Genomic DNA, 18,628 nt, shown 5'->3' with positions numbered 1-18,628 from the left:
GTTTAGGTTAGGTTATAGGCTAGGGAGTCGAGCGCTGCGGCTAGGCATGCAAGGGGGCCGAGCGCTGCGGCTAGGCAGGCTAGGGAGCCGAGCGCTGCGGCCAGAGTTGTTCGTTGTCGGGGGGGAGGGGGGGGGGGGGGGGGTACTCAAATTTTCAAAATTGAAAAAAAAAATTCTAAGAGGATAATACCCAATATTTTAATTTCATTATATTTTTCAGAGAACACAAAGGAAAGGTTGTTGCTGGTGCCAGCTTGATTGGATTCATTCTTGGTCTGTCTATGTGCTCAAGGTATTCATTTATGTTTATACAAGCTGTTACGCCCCTAGAGGCCTCTAGTGGCGATTGCGGAAGTAGATCTTATACTTTTAATTTCATTTTTTTAAGTAAAAAAAATTGGCGTGTAATATTTTTTTGTGAATGAGGTGTTAACTTCCCGGAAAACAGTTACAAACTTTCCCTGGAGCTGAGTTTCACTGTAATAGAGAACCATATTGGTTCAGCGGTTGGCGAGATACATTGCTACACAGCCATTTACATCATGTTACTTTAAAAGAAGGATTTCCATATACTCATCTTTTTCTTGAATAACACAGTGTTTTTTACTTGCTTTTTCTATATAAAGCTGCTTATGATTTTAGCTTTTAATGTAAAACGTTAAATAATAAATATATTAACAATAGATGGAATGCCTTTGGCCTATACACAGCTAGTGATCTAATTTTGTTGTAATGGTTTCAAATTTAAATGAACGAATTGAAAAACATTGATCCGTCTAAGAATTGTAAAGCAACTGAAGACTGGATATCAGTCTATATAATACTAGCGGTTACGCCCCTAGAGGCATCTAGTGGAACTTTCAATGATTGTTTTTTGGTTCAGATCTCTACGATACCTATCTATTTTGCGTTCAAGTCTCTATCTACAATACTACCTATGTTACTTTGAAATCTCTCTGCGTGAAGAAAAAAAATTTATTTTTTTGTGATTAACTCGGGAGGGTGGTGGCACCCTCCCCCAAAATATTTAAAAATTTCCCTGCACCTATGATAAGCTACCCTTTAAAGGAGAATCATATCGGTTCAGCGGTTAGCGAGATCCTTTGGTACAAACCTACAAACACACTGACACACAGACAAACACAAAAACAGACATCCTGTTACTTTAGTATAAGGATTTATTTTCTACAGAAATGATTAAATTAGTTTATTTGGAACTAGCGGCTACGCCCCTAGAGGCCTCTAGTGGCACTTTAAATGTTTTTGTCTCTACTTTAATTTTTTTGTACGATACCTCTTCATTTGACGTTGAAGTCTCCTAAACGTGTTTTAAAATTTCGATTTTTTTGTCATTTCTCTTGGGAGGGTGGTGGTACCCTCCCCCAAAATAGTTAAAAACCTTCCCGGGACTTATGAGAAGCTACCCTGTTAAGGAGAACCCGATCGGTTCAGCGGTTAGCGAGATCCTTCGGTACACACAGACACACAGACAGACACACAGACAGACACACAGACATCCTGTTACTTTAGTATAAGGATATCAAAATAAAGTTAACAACATCCTATTCCAAATTAAATCAAAATTTAAGTTAAGTTTCCTAATTGAAACATTATAACAGGAAGATATATGAAATCGGAAGGAAAAAAGATATTTGTCTTCAATTTTTCCGTCATAAAAAAGTTTCTCCATTACCTTTAATTACCTCGTACGGGCGGGATTGCAGTCAAGGATCTTATCGACTTTATGTACTGTCCAGGTCCTGGTCCAGCAATTCAGGAGAACTAAGGATGACTGAGTTGCGCCTGTTTAGGGCCAAGGCATTCCCCCTACTCTAACTATTTATGTCGCGCATCTGACATAGCAGCAGTATAAACCATTTTTAACGTCATTAGTTATGACGTGGTGTTGGTCCGAGATTCGAACCTATCACCTTCCCGACGACGAGCGGATGCGCTACGTGTTGAGCCACAGTCGGGGGTTAAAAATTTCTACATTATAAAAGAAAGCTATAAATTTTATCAGCAAATCAAATGTTATTTTTAAAAAGTCAAAATTGTTTTTTTAGATTACCAATACCTCTTTGAAAACATAATTTCTTCAAACAGTTTACATTTAATTTATCAATTAGAAAATGTTTAAGAAAGCCTATTATACAAAAACGAACAGAAATAGTACATTTTCCAGAATTGCGGCTTCTAAACCGTTAAATATCCGCTTGATTGGTACCGTGGCTAACAAAACTGGTTTTAATTTGTATTTTTTCATTTTAATATCCGCGTAAATATGTATGAATAGGATACGCTATATAACTATTAATTCACGTATTCTAATAGGCGAAAAAAATGAGGCAAAAATAGTTTTCTTGAGAAAAAAAAAGAATGACAAAATATACACATCAACTAGCAGCCGAGCAAATTAAATTACCCCTAAACCATTACGGACGAACGTAAGGAAATTATAGAGTACATCTGCTACCAAAATTTACTTCCATAACAAATCTCCAACATAACTTTACCCAGATTCCATTTTTACATAAGCTGTAAATAATAAAACTTTGTTTACCTCTTGTGTTGAAACTTTACTATTTAACCAGATTAAACATCAAAACATTAAACTTGTATACTTCAAATTTTCTGGGAAGACGAAAAAAAATCTTTACCCATTTCTTACCTTTACTATCTACAGAGGACGAAGAAAGTTCCTCAATGACGTCATAAAAATGAGGGATGAGGAGAGGAGGAGTGGGAAAGAAAACCCCTAAAAAAGAGATGGATAATCCGTCGTTTTTATGACGTAACATGCTGATTTTTTAAGGACTTTCTTCGTCTTCTACTGTTTACAAGTTACCAAAGGCAAAATATCGTCAATAAACATTTTCCTGTATTCCTGTTTAAATCAAGGGTTCTTTTTTGGACAAACTGATGATGCTGTACGTATTGGTGCAAAAAATGGGGACAATTTTTAAATTGATTTGACGGGGCTGTTTATTTACGTCACAAGTGAGGGGAAAGAAAAGGGAAGGAGGAAAGAAACCCCCTAGAAAAGAGATGGGGGTATGACGTCACACGCCAAAACAATTTGAAATTTGTCCCCATTTTTCGCACCAATACGTACAGCATCCAATATTCAACCAATTAACCAATCAAGATTCTAAAAAAAGTTTTCAAAGTTTCGTAGCTAACAAAAACATATTTATAAAGTTTGAGTATCACTTTAATTTAAAGTTGAATATTCCCTTCCTCCCTGGCTTTAAGTACATAACATTTGAAGTACAAATACTAAAATAATTTTAAACAAACTTTTTAACAAACACCCTCAGCATCGGGAGGGGGTTTGCTCTGGCTATAAATTCTGGCTATAAAGGATCTTGCTAACCGCTGAACCGATATGGCCCTCCTTTATATGGAAGATTCTTATAGGTCCCGGGATGGTCTTAGGCTATTATATTTTTTGCTTCAATCAAAAATAACCATTATCTTTTAGTATAAAGTAGTAAGTTTTATTGGCTAAAGATCACGTAGTCGATATGGGTTGTAGTTTTCAGAGAGCTTTACTAAAATTTTGGTTTTAGGCTTTTTTCGACTTCTCCTTTCTCTTTCTAAGATAAGCAGATAAGCAGCTAGTACATGTAACTAATAAATTATCTTTTTTACATGATAAAACAAGTAGATACCAATTTGACAAAGACAGTTTTTTTTTATATAAATTGATTACAAAATTATAGCTAAAACGATTTGTTTATTAGAGGCTTCCCCCCTATAGGTACTTGATGAAATGGGGGAGTCAATCCTCAACCTTGAGTTTTAGTTTTGTAAAGAAAACGAAAAATAGAAGTTGTGGAGGATGTTTTTCTTCTAGGGTCGATATATCCTGAAAGGGTGGAGGTAACCTCCCGCAAAAATAGCTACAAACCTTCACTGAACATTATTTCTTGCAGATTCATGCATTTTTCCATGTTATATATTCTTATAAACTAGATATTTCTGGTGCCTTATGCACAAATTTTTTATTCTCCGCCATACAATCAGGAAAATATGGTTAGGTCAGAATAAGGTAATAATCAATAATTAGTAATATTTTTACTTTAAAAGTTAGGCTAAGTTAAAATGATAATAAGTTGAGAGATGTTTAAATCTGAATTTTAAAAGATACATGACAATTGCAACTTCAGTTCAAACGTTGACGAGATCTTTTGATGCACACAGATAGACATCCTGTTACTTTTCTATCATTATTCCTGTAAAAAGTGTTATTGTCCACCCATGCAATGGCTTACTTACACATACAAGTTTTCCTACATTACAACATACAGTTTTTATATTTATTTACACATTAACAAAATGACTTGAAAATGTTAATTGGTATTAAAAAATCAATTAATCTTTTAAATTTTAAAAAGATTGGTATTATTTGAAAGATAGAAAACAAACTTTTTTAGTATCTTTCATAAAAAGTTAAGCTTTTGAGATATTTTTTTTTCTTTTATATGAGCACCCACCGCATTCAATAGCTTATTATACACAACGTATAACTAAGGAAAAAGTTTTGAAGATTTCTTTTGAGCAAATATTTATGCATGTAGGACTTTTATCAAGAGAGATAAAATGGGGGCAAAATCCTTAAAATCGACCATAGACCAATGATTTTTTACCTCCGTTTAAAAAATGCTCTTAATTACCCTTTTATGACATGACTATCATATTTCATATTTGGTTATTTGTCAAAAATTTTTCTGCTGGTTTGAGATTAGCATACTTTGCCCTGTCTTTAACAGTACATATATTTTCCTTTTTTTTCTTTTTTGTCTCCTCATTCTCAATTTAATTTGTGCTTTCTCTAACACTCTCTAGAGTTGGTTATAATTTCAAGTAGCTCTATTACCATTGGACGTTATCATTCTTGTTTTAAATTAAGAAAAGTTTTCCTAATAATGTCAAACACAAATATATCTGTGTTGAAAATCGATTATGAATCAGGACTTGGTTCATATGTTGACAATCTTTGTTTTTTTTTCATTCCTATAGTTGTATCTCAGCTCCATAAAAGATGATATACAGTTGATTATCAGTTGAAACGTTTGGGCCCAGAGTTTTAAGCAAGCGAAAGAGAGAGTGTTATTATAAAACTTCAGGGACTAGTAAAAGTTACTGTCCATTGTCAACACCTTCCCAAAAAAAAACAATCCATCTATCAATCTATTTTCAGGGGAGGTATCTTTATGTTTGAGTTGATTAGCTGGTATTCAACCTTCTATCTATCTATTTTCAGAGGAGGTATCTATATGTTTGAGTTGATCAACTGGTATTCCGCCTCCTATCTATTTATCTATTTTCAGGGGAGGTATCTATATGTTTGAGTTGATCAACTGGTACTCCGCCTCCTGGTCACTCATCCTTCTCTCCATCATTGAGGTTATCTTGCTCATGTACGGTTATGGATTCAAGAGGTATGTAAACAAATTACTCTTCATTCCGTAACCTTCCCCCCTCCCCTTAAAGATTTTTGTCTCTCATTTTGGTGTGGGGAATGGTACATCCAACAATTTATGAATTTAAAATAAGTCCCCGTTTCAAGGATTGAAATAAGGATTTTTAGCAACCCCACTTTACTGGAATAAAATTACATCTTTTGCATATTTACATTAACATTATTGGTTAAAAACGTTTGAAAAACTGCTAGATTGGATTAACCAACGGTTTATGTGCTTATTAAACTTTCTGTACCAGTATCATTTACAGCCCAAAATACCCTTCTTCCTGTTTATAAAAGCGAAGCTTTTCTATAATTAGGGTAGGTCCGGTTGTCCAAGATAGATAGCTTTTATTCGTTAATTTAGGCATGTTAAAATTGTCCTATATATTTCAAACTTTAAATTATGATTTCTGTAGTAGTTAGGTACGATTTAGAAAGCGTAGCAACTCTATAATCATTACCAGAATGTCCGTATGTCCAATTTAAACATGTTGATAGTTCTACATTTTTAACAAAAAAATTTTATGTGATCTAATTATCCGTTTGATCTGATTTTTGGTATATTGATTCCTGGGACAACAAAGAACAATATTATAAGCGAAGCAACTCTATAATCAAGTCCTAAAAATGTAAGTATGTCCATAAACATTATCCTATATCAAGCAGTTTTTTTAACAAATTTACTAACAATTTTGCTTCAACTTTTATACTTTTATATTCTAATTATTCAGTTTAGTGCTTTGCTTTTATGGATGTTGTCAACCTTGTTATTTTTTAAAATTACGACTAGTAAAGTATTGAAATACTTTATACTTTTGTTTTGTGTAGAATATTTGAGAATATTGAAGAGATGGGTATAAAGCTGCCAACCTTTATGAAATGGTACTGGATGGCTAACTGGCTCTGTCTAACTCCAGGTATATATTTTCCATCCAATTGCTATGTGGATAAAGTTTAAGGGTAAATTTTATTTAAATAATCTTTTATTACAAAAGAAATATTTTCCTTCTTCTTTCTTAATAAAAATCTTTATATGAAACTTTTTTATTTATCTTTTTTCTATACTTGGTTAGTCAAACAATGATACACAGATACAGCTTGTACATTTTCCAAAAATGGAGAGATAGAAAAAATGAACTTTATTGCAGTTTCATACAAAAAACATTTTTTAAAAATCACGAAACCTTCCAAGATTTATAACGTAAAAATCTAGGAATCGATCTTGCACCTCAGCAAATTAGCAAATCTTAATGAAACTTTGTGGGAATATGTAAATTGCTAACTTATTTAATCCCTACAAATATTAGCCGTCTATCTCCAATAGGAGTAAAGAAAATCATGAAAACCTAAAAATCTAGGAATCGAGCTAGCACCCCAACTAATAAGCAAATCACTATAAAACTTTATAAAAGTATGCAGAATATAAAACTATTCAATCCCTGAAAATTTCAGCCGACTGTGTTGAATAGGAGTTGAGAAAATCATGAAAACTTAGAAATGTAGAATCGATCTAGGACCCCAACCAACTGACGAATCTTAATGAAACTTGGTGAAAATATGAAGACTACTAACATAATTAATCCCTGAAAATTTCAGCTCTCTATCTTATGTAGGAGCCTGAAAAATCACGTTTCCCCTTTTCTGTCTCAGACGGACGGACAGACGGACGGACGGACATTTCGAATTATAGAGTAGCTTCGCTACTAAAAAAACATATCTATAGTATAGATGTATATACAGACAACTACCTCCCTTTCTTTTTCAAAGACCTCTTTCGTCTGCTTCTAAATTATTTTCTGTTACTTGGCTGTGTTAATATAAGCGACACGATTGGTTGTTTTTCAAAGACCAAATAGAAAGGTTGCACAAGGTGGTTGCGATGGGGAGTTACAGTTATTTAACCCTTTCTTCTTCTAGTATTTTACTTTAATATTTAAAATATCTTATTTATCTTCTAATATGTTTTTCAAGCTAACAAATAAAACGTGTCGTTAATTAAATTTTTAGAACTTTTTCATTATTATAATGAACTTATCGCTTTATCTTCGATATTTTCTATTTTTTTTTCTTTTTCTATTTATCTACATATTAGTATTCTGTCTTTTGGTGCATCTATTGCACTCAACAGACACAAAAATTACTCAAAAAATAAATCTGCCAAGTAGGAAAATATTTTTAAACACAATTTGGTATTTTGATCCATTTTTCATGACTATTGTTTTAGGTTAGATTGGGTTTATTAATGAATGCTCGAAAAAGGTTTTCAAAACGTATGATAGCCATGGCTTAATATCTAAAAATCTTAAAAATGCTTTGTACATTTTGGTCTCTTTCTTTGAATATGTTAATTCCTAAGCGTACAATAATTAATGGGTTTTGTCGTCTGGTTTTCTGTTGGTAATGATCAAAAGCATTTAATATGCAACAAGAATGAACAGATAAAATCTGGCTGTCCGTCCGTCTGTCATTCAGTCTGTAACGCTACAAGGAAATTTGTGCTTTTTTTAGCTGCTATGAAGATTTCTATTACATATGGCATTTAGTTGATAAAGGTTTCGTGATTTTCCATAATATTTCTTTTTTCTTGACAACTGACCATCTGCCCTATAACTCACTTTGTCCGTTTGTCCATAATTATTTTTTTCTTTGCTTATTGTTGATGTTGTCATCCTTGTTTTGGGTATAGTTCCTTTCGTAACATCGCACCTTAGGGGGCGATTCTTCGTATTTTTCACAGTACCTTTTGCCCTATTTCTAGCCCCTGCAGGTGTTCTAACCCTGCGGGGCCAATCACCTAACCCAATATAACCTAACCTAACTTAACTTAATCTATAAAAAGCCATTTTATAAAAACGACGAATCGCCCCTTATGGGGCGATGTTACGAAAGGGACTATTCCCCTTGTTTTTTTATATTGTCTCAATTTTCATCATAAATTTTCTAAAAAACATATAACATATTCTCTATCTAAATTCAGACTTAAGTCAAATTTATGATAAAAACTAACCTTACCTTTCAAAAGCTGTACTAAAATTAGTAATTTATCAAATATCTTTTATTTCAGGAGTTCTGTTTTTCGTGTTGATAATGAACTTTGTGCAATATACTCCAGCCTATGCTTCAAATATTGTATTGGATGAATATTATTTCCCTGGAGGCATTCAGGTTTGTGGTCATTTTATTTTCTTTTTTATTTTTTTTATTTTTGATGTTATAATGATTTACTAAAAGCTATAAAAAAAAGTAGAAATTAACAAGGTATACGTCAATTGTCAATAGATTGATGTACATCCCCAGTGATGGTAAATAAAATTACCACTTCTGAAGAATAAAATTATTGGTTGAAATGTTTGGATATTGCTAGTTAATGAACAAACCAATCAAAACTTAATAAATATTTAGAAGAAAACATGATCATAATACTTTGTCATTTCATATTATTCAGTATTTTTTAATGTATTGATGTTATAATGCTTTACTAAAAGCCCTAAAACAATTTAGGACAAAATCATTTTCTTATGTTGGGTGTCTGTCTGTTCCAAAGTATCAGTATGGGTAAATAAAGAAGAAATATTTTTTTTCTTTTTGAGGGACGAATAGATAAATTACACATCCCTAATGATGATAAACATCATTACCCTCTTTTTAGAATACAATTATTGGTTGAAACTTTTGAACACTGCTAGTTAATGAACGAATCAAAGTTCAATAAAAATACCCAGTGGTTTAAGTTAACGAATACGAAACACGATGATAAAACTTTTAGCACTAGTGTAATGTACAGTCCATTTTCCCCTCCTTTCCTGAGTTTTTATAAAAATGTTTTGTTTAGGCCTTGGGATGGTTGATGGCTGCGCTGCCCATCGTCTTCATTCCCTGTATCTCCGTCCTGCAATACCGTAAGCGCAAGAACTTGGGCCTCTCAACATCCTGGAGGGCAATGTTCACCCCCAACAGCAAGTGGGGCCCTGCAACAATGACCAATGCGCCGGCAGCCTCCAAGGAGAAGGATCCTAGTTACATCAATGAAGGATTTAAGTATGTAGCTGAGACTAACTATTTGTAATCTATAAATCAGTATTATTATTGTATGTACATGTACCTTATTTTGTAATGCAATAAATTTCAAGAATTGTAAAAAAAAAAAGGATGGAAGATATTTCACCCAAAGAAAACTATTTTTTTTATCATAAAAATTTAAGTAGAATCATTATTTAAGTAAAATATAATGCATTTGTTGTATAATACAATAATACAACTTTTTACCTTATGAAATATTTTCAACAGTTTTTTATGAAATAAAGGGCTGCTTTTTTGTAACAAGATCCATATTAGAGGTGGATTCTTTAAAAAAAATTGTTTTCGTGAAAAATCCTCCAAAATCACATAAAAAATCTACAAATATTAAACAAAATCTTATGTTAATAACCCTTCTATGATTTTGTTTAATTTTGTAGATTTTTAATGTGATTTTGGTTGATTTTTAACGAAAAAAATATTCTCTCACTAAGCGATTAGTGGGGCAAATTTTTTTAAGAATCCAACTCAGATCTATATAGGAAATAACGTCTATTGGTAAACTCAATATTTCAAAACATTAAGCAGTTAGGGAGTTGAATCCATTTTTATAGAAGCAGAAATATAATCTATGATTATGGTTTGGACCCTCTAAAACTGTAATCTACCCTTCCACTTTCCCCTCTCTTGGTGAAGATATCTTCAACGCCGATACGATTTTTGAAATATAAGATTCCACTTTTGTCTCTCTTGTTGAAGATATCTTCACCAAGAGAGGCAAAAGTGGAATCTTAAATTTCAAAAATCGTATCGGCGTTGAAGATATCTTCACCAAGAGAGGGGAAAGTGGAATCTTACATTTCAAAAATCGTATCGGCGTTGAAGATATCTTCACCAAGAGAAGGGAAAGTAGAATCTTACATTTCAAAAATCGTATCGGCGTTGAAGATATCTTCACCAAGAGAGGGGAAAGTGGAAAGGTAGATTACAGTTTTAGAGGGTCCAAACCATAATCATAGATTATATTTCTGCTTCTATAAAAATGGATTCAACTCCCTAACTGTTAAGTGTTTAAAATAGTGTTTAAATTATTCTAACTAACTCAGGATTTTACAAATACACAAAAGAATATATTTTTTGTTTTGTTTTATTTAGTGGCAAAATAGTTTTTTTCTTTAAGGGCAGATCTTTGTTCTTTTTTGTATAAATTTTGTACATGAAAGTCTTTCCTAAAGGCATAATTATTTATTTTTATTTTGATATTCAGAAAGTATTAATTATATTATAATGACTAGGTATCATTTTTATTACTTGCTTCATTTTCGAAGCTTTGATATTATTTTCAAAAATTTTTTAAGAAATCCTAAGGGCATTTGGATATTTACAATTGATTACATCTATACTTTTAAATTTATTGTTCAAATATATCTTTTTTACTTTTTCTTCTTTTTTTAAATAAAATAACTATTTCTAAATATGTAGATTTATCTTATCATTAAAAATGATATTATGATGTTAATAAATTTGTGATTTTTTGGTACAATATAAATAATGCATTTTTTTATATTTTGAATTATAAATAACATATATTTTTTAATAAATAGAGGTTTTAAATTAAATTTTAGCAAAACAAAATTTAAAAGTCTATCTAAATACTAATTTTCTTCTAATGAAAATTTCGAGAACTGAAATGTTTTTATTTTTTTAATAGATTTATATATTTTTTTACCTATTTAGTATTAAATTGCAGTGCAATTATTGAAATTTTTATATTTTTTGTATGAAATAAATGTATCTAATTTAACCAATTTTATTATTAGTAGCGAAGCAACTATAAATTTTAAATGTCCATCCATCAGTCTGTTTGTATAAAACCATTTGATGAAGGAAACGTGAACAGGGTTGTCCAAAGGGGGGGGGGCGGGGGGAGGAGGGAGTTGTATATCTTCCCCAAACGAATCTACTTCCTCCCAGAAATATAGTTTTTTTACTAACGTCTTTTTGTATTCAAACATTTTATGCAATAATTTATGTGTCAGGCATTGTAAATTTCAAGTAAACAAGGATGACAACAGCTATAAAAGCGAAGCTCTGAAATGGAAGGACAGACAAACATTAACACTTGTAAATTGTCAGAACTGAATTAGCAGAATATTAATGCTTCAGTACAAACAATATTGTAAGTAAATTTGTTGCAAAACTGCATAAATAGATGATACTGTTTAAGGACATACTTACATTTTGAGACTTGTTTATAGAGATGCTTTGCTTATAACATTGTACCTTGTTGTAATAGGAATCAGTTTTAAAAAATAAGAAGAATCGGATAATTTTAACATACAAAAATTTGTTGTCAAATCGACATGTTTCAAATGGACGTACTGAAATTCTGGTTTTGATTATAGAGTTGCTACGCTTTCTAAAGTGTACCTAAATACTACAGGAATCATCATGCAAAGTTTAGAATATATAGGACAATTTTAACCTGTTTAAATTAACGAAAAGAGCTAACTCTCTGTGACGTACGGACGGACCGACCCTTATTATAGAAAAGCTTCGCTTTTAAAAATCAACGAGAGATAAAATAAAGAATGTATGCTGAATTGATATTTAATACATCACATACAAACATGTTTAAATGACATAAGAAATTACTTAAAACTCTTAAATATTCTTAACTAAGTAGTAAGGTTTGTTGTTTGACCAATAAGATTACTCTACCGATTGAGTTCGCTTTTTTCTTCGTTTAACCTCGGTACCAGGGCCTATTTAATTTCTGAATCAAAATCTTAGGTTTTTGTTCTGCCCTCTCTCTCTACCTTAAATCCTCATACTAAAGTAACAGGAATAAGGTGTTTGTCTGTTTGTGTATATGTGTGTCTGTACCGAAGGATCTCGCTAACCGCTGAACCAATCGGGTTCTCCTTAACAGGGTAGCTTCTCATAGGTCCCAGGAAGGTTTATAACTATTTTCTTGGGGGGTGGGACACCCCCCACACCCCCAAAAAAGTAAAAATACCCCCCCCCCCAAAAAAAAAAAAAATCTTTTTAAATCTAAAATTAAAATAGTTGGGTCGACTACCCCCCCCCCCCCCCAGAAAAAAAATTCCCCCCCCAAAGAAATTTTTTTTTGGGATTTATTTTTTAAAATCTAAATTACGAAAAATTGGTTTGATCAAACCTCTTGGGGCAAAGCCCCTAGAGGCTAGGGGCAAATCCGCTAGTAAAAATATATGGCAGTAGCGCATCTACTTGCTTTTAATAAACCAACTAACGCTTTACTCAAACCGAATTTTTTTGAACGGCCCTAATCTTTCGCGCGTTTTTTTAAAATATACTTTGACCGCCACTACTACGTCTCGCGTAAAACTGACCGCCAAGTTGCTTGCGCGTGTACCTTACATAATACGTATCTAAAATATATATAAACACAGACTTTGGCATTAATAATATTAGTTGTTGTTGAATATAATTCTATGATTCTTTTGGAAATGGTTGTTTCCATTTGGGTTATTTACTCTGTTATTTGGACTGTCATTTATATCACAGTTAAATGATCTATTTGGATGTAACCTCTGTCACCAACATATTCAAGAAAACAATGCAGATACATAGCCTAAAACCACCCTGGACACCCTGTGAAGCTTCTAGAAAACTCAATCGGTTCAGTTGTATAACTATAGATAAGGTAGTGTCTCTGTAGTCATGGTTATCCTTATACTAAAGTAACAGGATGTTTGTCTGTGTGTCTGTATGTTTGTACCGAAGGATCTCGCTAACCGCTGAACCGATCGGGTTCTCCTTAACAGGGTAGCTTCTCATAAGTCCCGGGAAGATTTATAACTATTTTCTTGGGGGGTGGGACACCCCTAACTCCCCAAAACTTTTTTTACATTTTTTAACTAAAATTAAAAATGATGGGGGGGGGGGGCAACCCCCCCCCCAAAAAAAAAAAAAATTTCCACCCCCCAAAATATTTTTCTTTTAAAATCTAAAATAAGAAATTGGGTTATCAAATTCGACTCCCCCATCCTCAAGTTCCCCTAGAGGCCTTTAGGGGCGTAGCCGCTAGTATAATATACATGACTAGAGTAGACACCATCTACACTATAGTCATGGTTATATAATATACATGACTAGAGTAGACCAACTAATATAATTCTAAACTTGAAAAAAGTAAAGGAATACCTGTTAAATTCGATATAAATTTTTGTACTTTTGTTAAAGAGAGAGAACACCATACTAAATTTTTTACCAACAAATATTAATATTAAAATCATACGTGACTACTATAGTTTAATACTTCTATACCTGAACCAACCCACCTTGTCCTGCTTGGGCAACCACCGAGCCACCACTCCTGACAACAACATCACCATTTTACTATTAATATTAATGGAGTGGGGACAAAACACCTAATTTAAAAATGCCTAACTAAAAATGCCTAACTAAAAACACCTAAGTTTAAAAATACCTAATGTTAAAAACACCTACGTTAAAAACACCTAATTTATAAATGCCTAAATTAAAAACGCCTAACTAAAAATGCCTTACTAAAAATACCTAATTTTAAAAATGTCTAATTTTAAAAACGCCTAATTTAAAAATACCTAATTCTAAACTATCTAAACGCCTAATTTAACAATGCCTAATTCTAAAATATCTATTTTTTTCACTAAAATACTTAAAATTTTTGTTAACAGTAATCCAATTGGCTGAAGGATCTTGCTAGTCATTGAACCAATATAGTTCATCTTTACAATGAAGCTTCCCGTAGTTCATGGTTTATATCGCTTTTGGGGAGGTTACCAACACCTTCCAATGAGAAATCGCCCTTTCAAAAAATCCCCCCCCCCCTCCCCCCTTTTTTTAGATTTCTTTAATCTTTCTTTATAAAACTAGAACTAAAATGGGGGATGGTCAGGTCAACTATCACCCCCCAAGAAAGCGACGCTACGGCTACTTAGGTTAGGGAAAAAAAACAATAAAAATTCATTTTCTTTGTCCTCCAACCTTTGATTTTACTAATTAATTTATTTCTCATGAGTCATGTGAGTTGCCACAAACTAATCATAAAATTTTATTTTTAAAAGCGAAGCTTTTCTATAATTAGGGTTGGTCCGTCCGTACGTCCGTCCAGTTTTCTGTTTCAAACTATATTTTGAAGTTTTGGAGGGGGGTCGTAACTCCCTCCCCCCCCCCCCCAGACTTATTGTATTCCCCTCCGCACTGCAATTGCTCCTAGAGGACTCTAGGGGGCGTAGCCGCTGGTTTAATATATTCACTAGATCTTTTCATGAAAATACCCTTTTTCGAATTTCAATCTTCTGCTAACCTAAAAAGTTACTTTAGGGGCCTAGAAATATATGTACAAAATTTCAGCTCTCTATCTCTACTAGCGACCTAGCGCCAGGCATGTAAAATATCAACAGATAACGGTAGCACGGCGGTTTTAACAATATCTCAGTAATGTGCAGGTTTTCAGCTCTTCTGCATATTTCAATTTAAACACATAAGGCCAAAGATATTTTATCCAAAAAATCTTTTGTCAAAGTCTACTCTAGACCTAGCGCCAGTCAGTTTTCTAAAATCATGCATTTTATACCTGTGAAAAATGAAATCGCCAGCGCTAGGTGTAGAGTAGACTTTGACAAAAGATATTTGGGATATCATATCTTAGGCCTTATGTGTTTAAGTTGAAATATGCAGAACACCTAAATTCACCTTCCAAGCCATTCTCTAAGCATTTTAATTTTTTTTTGAAATAACGGGATTTCAAAATTGCCTTTTGAAAAGGCCTAAAAAATATCTTTTTTTGTCCCTTTTTTCACTGTATATAGATACAACTTATTAAGATATTATTCTCAGTTAAAAAAAAATTGGCGCTTCCAGCACCAAAACCGGCAAAAACAGGCAGTTAAACTTCTGAACCCCTACTTAACCCCCTGACAGACCCCCCCTCTATCTCGGCTCCTGTTACAGATAGAGACGTAAAACTTTTTTCTGGTTGTTCATGTGTATTTTTAGAGAATTACTTTTTCTAGTCATAGCGGTCAGACCGCTCCTTATCCGCTTTTTAGCGTCCAGCCACTAAATACTAAAACAGCTGTAGAGTGGCCAATTCTAAAGCTAAGAAAACCAAATTTTATGACAAACTATTATTTTTTTATAATAAAAAAATACCTTTTTTGACCATCGCCGAAAAACGACAAATAATGGAAACCGCCAATTTTGATGGTAAAACAGCCAATTTTAAAGCTAAGAAACCCAAATTTTATGACAAACTATTATTTTTTATAATAAAAAACTACCTTTTTTGACCATCGCTAAAAAACGACAAATAACGGAAACCGCCAATTTTGGCAGTAAAACAGCGGTTGGCGGCGCTAAATAATATTTTTATCTGTTTATAGTTACAACTTATTAAGATATTATTCTCAGTTTTAAAAAATTGGCGCTTCCAGCACCCAAACCGGCAAAAACAGGCAGTTAAACTTCTGTATCCCTACTTAACCCCATAACAGACCCCCCTCTATCTCGGCTCTTGTTACAGATAGAACGTAAAACTTTTTTCTGTTGGTTCATGTGTATTTTTAGAGAAAATTACTTTTTCTAGTCATAGCGGTCAGACTGCTCCTTATCCGCTTTTTAGCAGCCAACCGCTAAATATTAAAAAAGCTGTAGAGCGGCCAATTTTAAAGCTAGGAAAACCAAATTTTATGATGAGCAATTATTTTTCATAACAAAAAAAATGCTTTTTCTGACCATTGCCAAAATGGCGGTTGGCGGCGCCAATTAATATTTTTATCTGTTTATGATCACAATAAAAGACTACATACAAAAATTGGCTGCTTAAGGTCTGGAAAGGGTCAAGACAGTTAATTGTTTAAACTAATGTAATAGATTTTTATTTTAGTCAGATGCCAGACGCAGACAATTAAAAAAAATAACATTTAGAAATATTATCAATTTGTCTACAAAGGGTTAACAACAAAATCAAAATATACAAATCTAATTATTAAAAACATCAAGATGATCTTCTCTATAAATTTTATTTGTAAAGCATTGATATTTTTATCAAATAATATGACAATGATGACAACATTAATAAGTGATTAAATACAGACAAAAAATAGGATGACAACATCCATAAAGACAAAGCTCTAAGATCAGAAGTAAGGAAAACTCGCTTGTAATTACTTTTGTAATATTTAATCAACCTTAGTAAAAAATAAGATGAAAATTAGGTGTTCAGGTATGATCCAGCAGGATATAATCCTCCTAGTCTTCAAATAACTTTGAATGGCTCCAGTGTATTTATTTTTTTACTCATACACTTAAAATTGTAAAATTAAGCTTATCTTACATGCCTACATGACATATTAAATTTTTTTTTAATCAGCTATTGTTTCCAGCTGACCGCAGCCAGTGGCGGCAGTCCATGTAAGCTTCAAATCAATTAAATTTTTTGATAAATATATATTAATTCTTGAGTAATAATAAACTTCTGTGAATAGTAAGGCCATGACCGCTTGGCCACTCCTTGACCGATTTTTAACTGATTTTTTATTTCCTACCTGTAGTTTTGCCGTTTTTAAGCTGCCAGTAGCGGAATTCTAAAACAGCTCTAGACCAGCCAATTTTTGTATGTAGTCTTTATTGTGATCATAAACAGATAAAACTAGCACCGCCAACCGCTGTTTTACCGCCGAAATTGGCGGTTTCTGATATTTGTCGTTTTTTGGCGATGGTCAGAAAAAGCATTTTTTTTTGTTATGAAAAATAATTGCTCGTCATAAAATTTGGTTTTCCTAGCTTTAAAATTGGCCGCTCTACAGCTTTTTAAAAACAGATAAAAATATTATTTAGCGCCGCCAACCGCTGTTTTACCGCCAAAATTGGCGGTTTCCGTTATTTGTCGTTTTTGGTGATGGTCAGAAAAGGTATTTTTTTATTATAAAAAATAATAGTTTGTCATAAAATTTGGTTTTCTTAGCTTTAAAATTGGCCACTCTACAGCTGTTTTAATATTTAGCGACTGGCCGCTAAAAAGCGGATAAGGAGGGGTCTGACTGCTATGACTAGAAAAAGTATTTCTCTAAAAATACACATGAACAACCAGAAAAAAGTTTTATGTCTCTATCTGTAACAGGAGCTGAGATAGAGGGGGGGTCTGTCAGGGGGTTAAGTAGGGGTTCAGAAGTTTAACTGCCTGTTTTTGCCGGTTTTGGTGCTGGAAGCGCCAATTTTTTTTTAACTGAGAATAATATCTTAATAAGTTATAACTATAGACAGTGAAAAAAGGGACAAAAAAAGATATTTTTTTGGCCTTTTCAAAAGGCAGTTTTGAAATCCTGTTATTTAAAAAAAAAATTAAAATGCTTAGAGAATGGCTTGGAAGGTGAATTTAGGTGTTCTGCATATTTCAACTTAAACACATAAGGCCTAAGATATGATATCCCAAAAATCTTTTGTCAAAGTCTACTCTACACCTAGCGCTGGCGATTTCATTTTTCACAGGTATAAAATGCATGATTTTAGAAAACTGACTGGCGCTAGGTCTAGAGTAGACTTTGACAAAAGATTTTTTGGATATAATATCTTTGGCCTTATGTGTTTAAATTGAAATATGCAGAAGAGCTGAAAACCTGCACATTACTGAGATATTGTTAAAACCGCCGTGCTACCGTCATCTGTTGATATTTTACATGCCTGGCGCTAGGTCGCTAGTAGAGATAGAGAGCTGAAATTTTGTACATATATTTCTAGGCCCCTAAAGTAACTTTTTAGGTTAGCAGAAGATTGAAATTCGAAAAAGGGTATTTTCATGAAAAGATCTAATATTCACCAACAGTTTTAAGATATGCTTAAAATTAGGTTTTTTTAAATTAGGTATTTTAAAATTAGGTATTTTTAAACTTAGGTATTTATAGTTAGGTGTTTATAAAATTAGGCATTTTTAAAATTAGGTGTTTTGTCACATTAGGCATTTTTAAAATTAGGTATTTTTAAATTAGACATTTTTAAATTAGGTATTTATAAATTAGGTGTTTTGTCACATTAGACATTTATAAAATTAGGCATTTTTAAATTAGGTATTTTTAAATTAGGTGTTTTGTCCCCACTCCATATTAATTA

The 18,628-nt window shown here is 32.7% G+C and overlaps 1 protein-coding gene across 2 annotated transcripts in view; it reads left to right on the top strand.

Moving 5' to 3' along the window:
• The window catches only part of LOC145313076 (sodium- and chloride-dependent glycine transporter 1-like), a 48,757-nt gene extending 38,680 nt beyond the window's left edge, over window positions 1-10,077 (top strand). For both annotated transcript variants that reach the window (XM_080152337.1, XM_080152338.1), the window contains 5 exons: window positions 221-292; window positions 5,337-5,447; window positions 6,302-6,390; window positions 8,538-8,638; window positions 9,306-10,077. In XM_080152337.1, coding sequence (XP_080008463.1) covers window positions 221-292; window positions 5,337-5,447; window positions 6,302-6,390; window positions 8,538-8,638; window positions 9,306-9,539 — 607 coding nt within the window. In that variant the 3' untranslated portion in view covers window positions 9,540-10,077. The remainder of the gene's footprint in view (window positions 1-220; window positions 293-5,336; window positions 5,448-6,301; window positions 6,391-8,537; window positions 8,639-9,305) is intronic.
• The last annotated feature ends 8,551 nt before the right edge of the window (window positions 10,078-18,628 follow it).

This window comes from Acartia tonsa, chromosome 3 (genome assembly GCF_053477335.1).
Source record: "Acartia tonsa isolate MP-2025a chromosome 3, ASM5347733v1, whole genome shotgun sequence".
Classification (NCBI taxonomy): domain Eukaryota; kingdom Metazoa; phylum Arthropoda; class Copepoda; order Calanoida; family Acartiidae; genus Acartia; species Acartia tonsa.
Note: the sequence above shows the minus strand (reverse complement) of the source record. Positions and strands in the feature narration are given on the sequence as shown.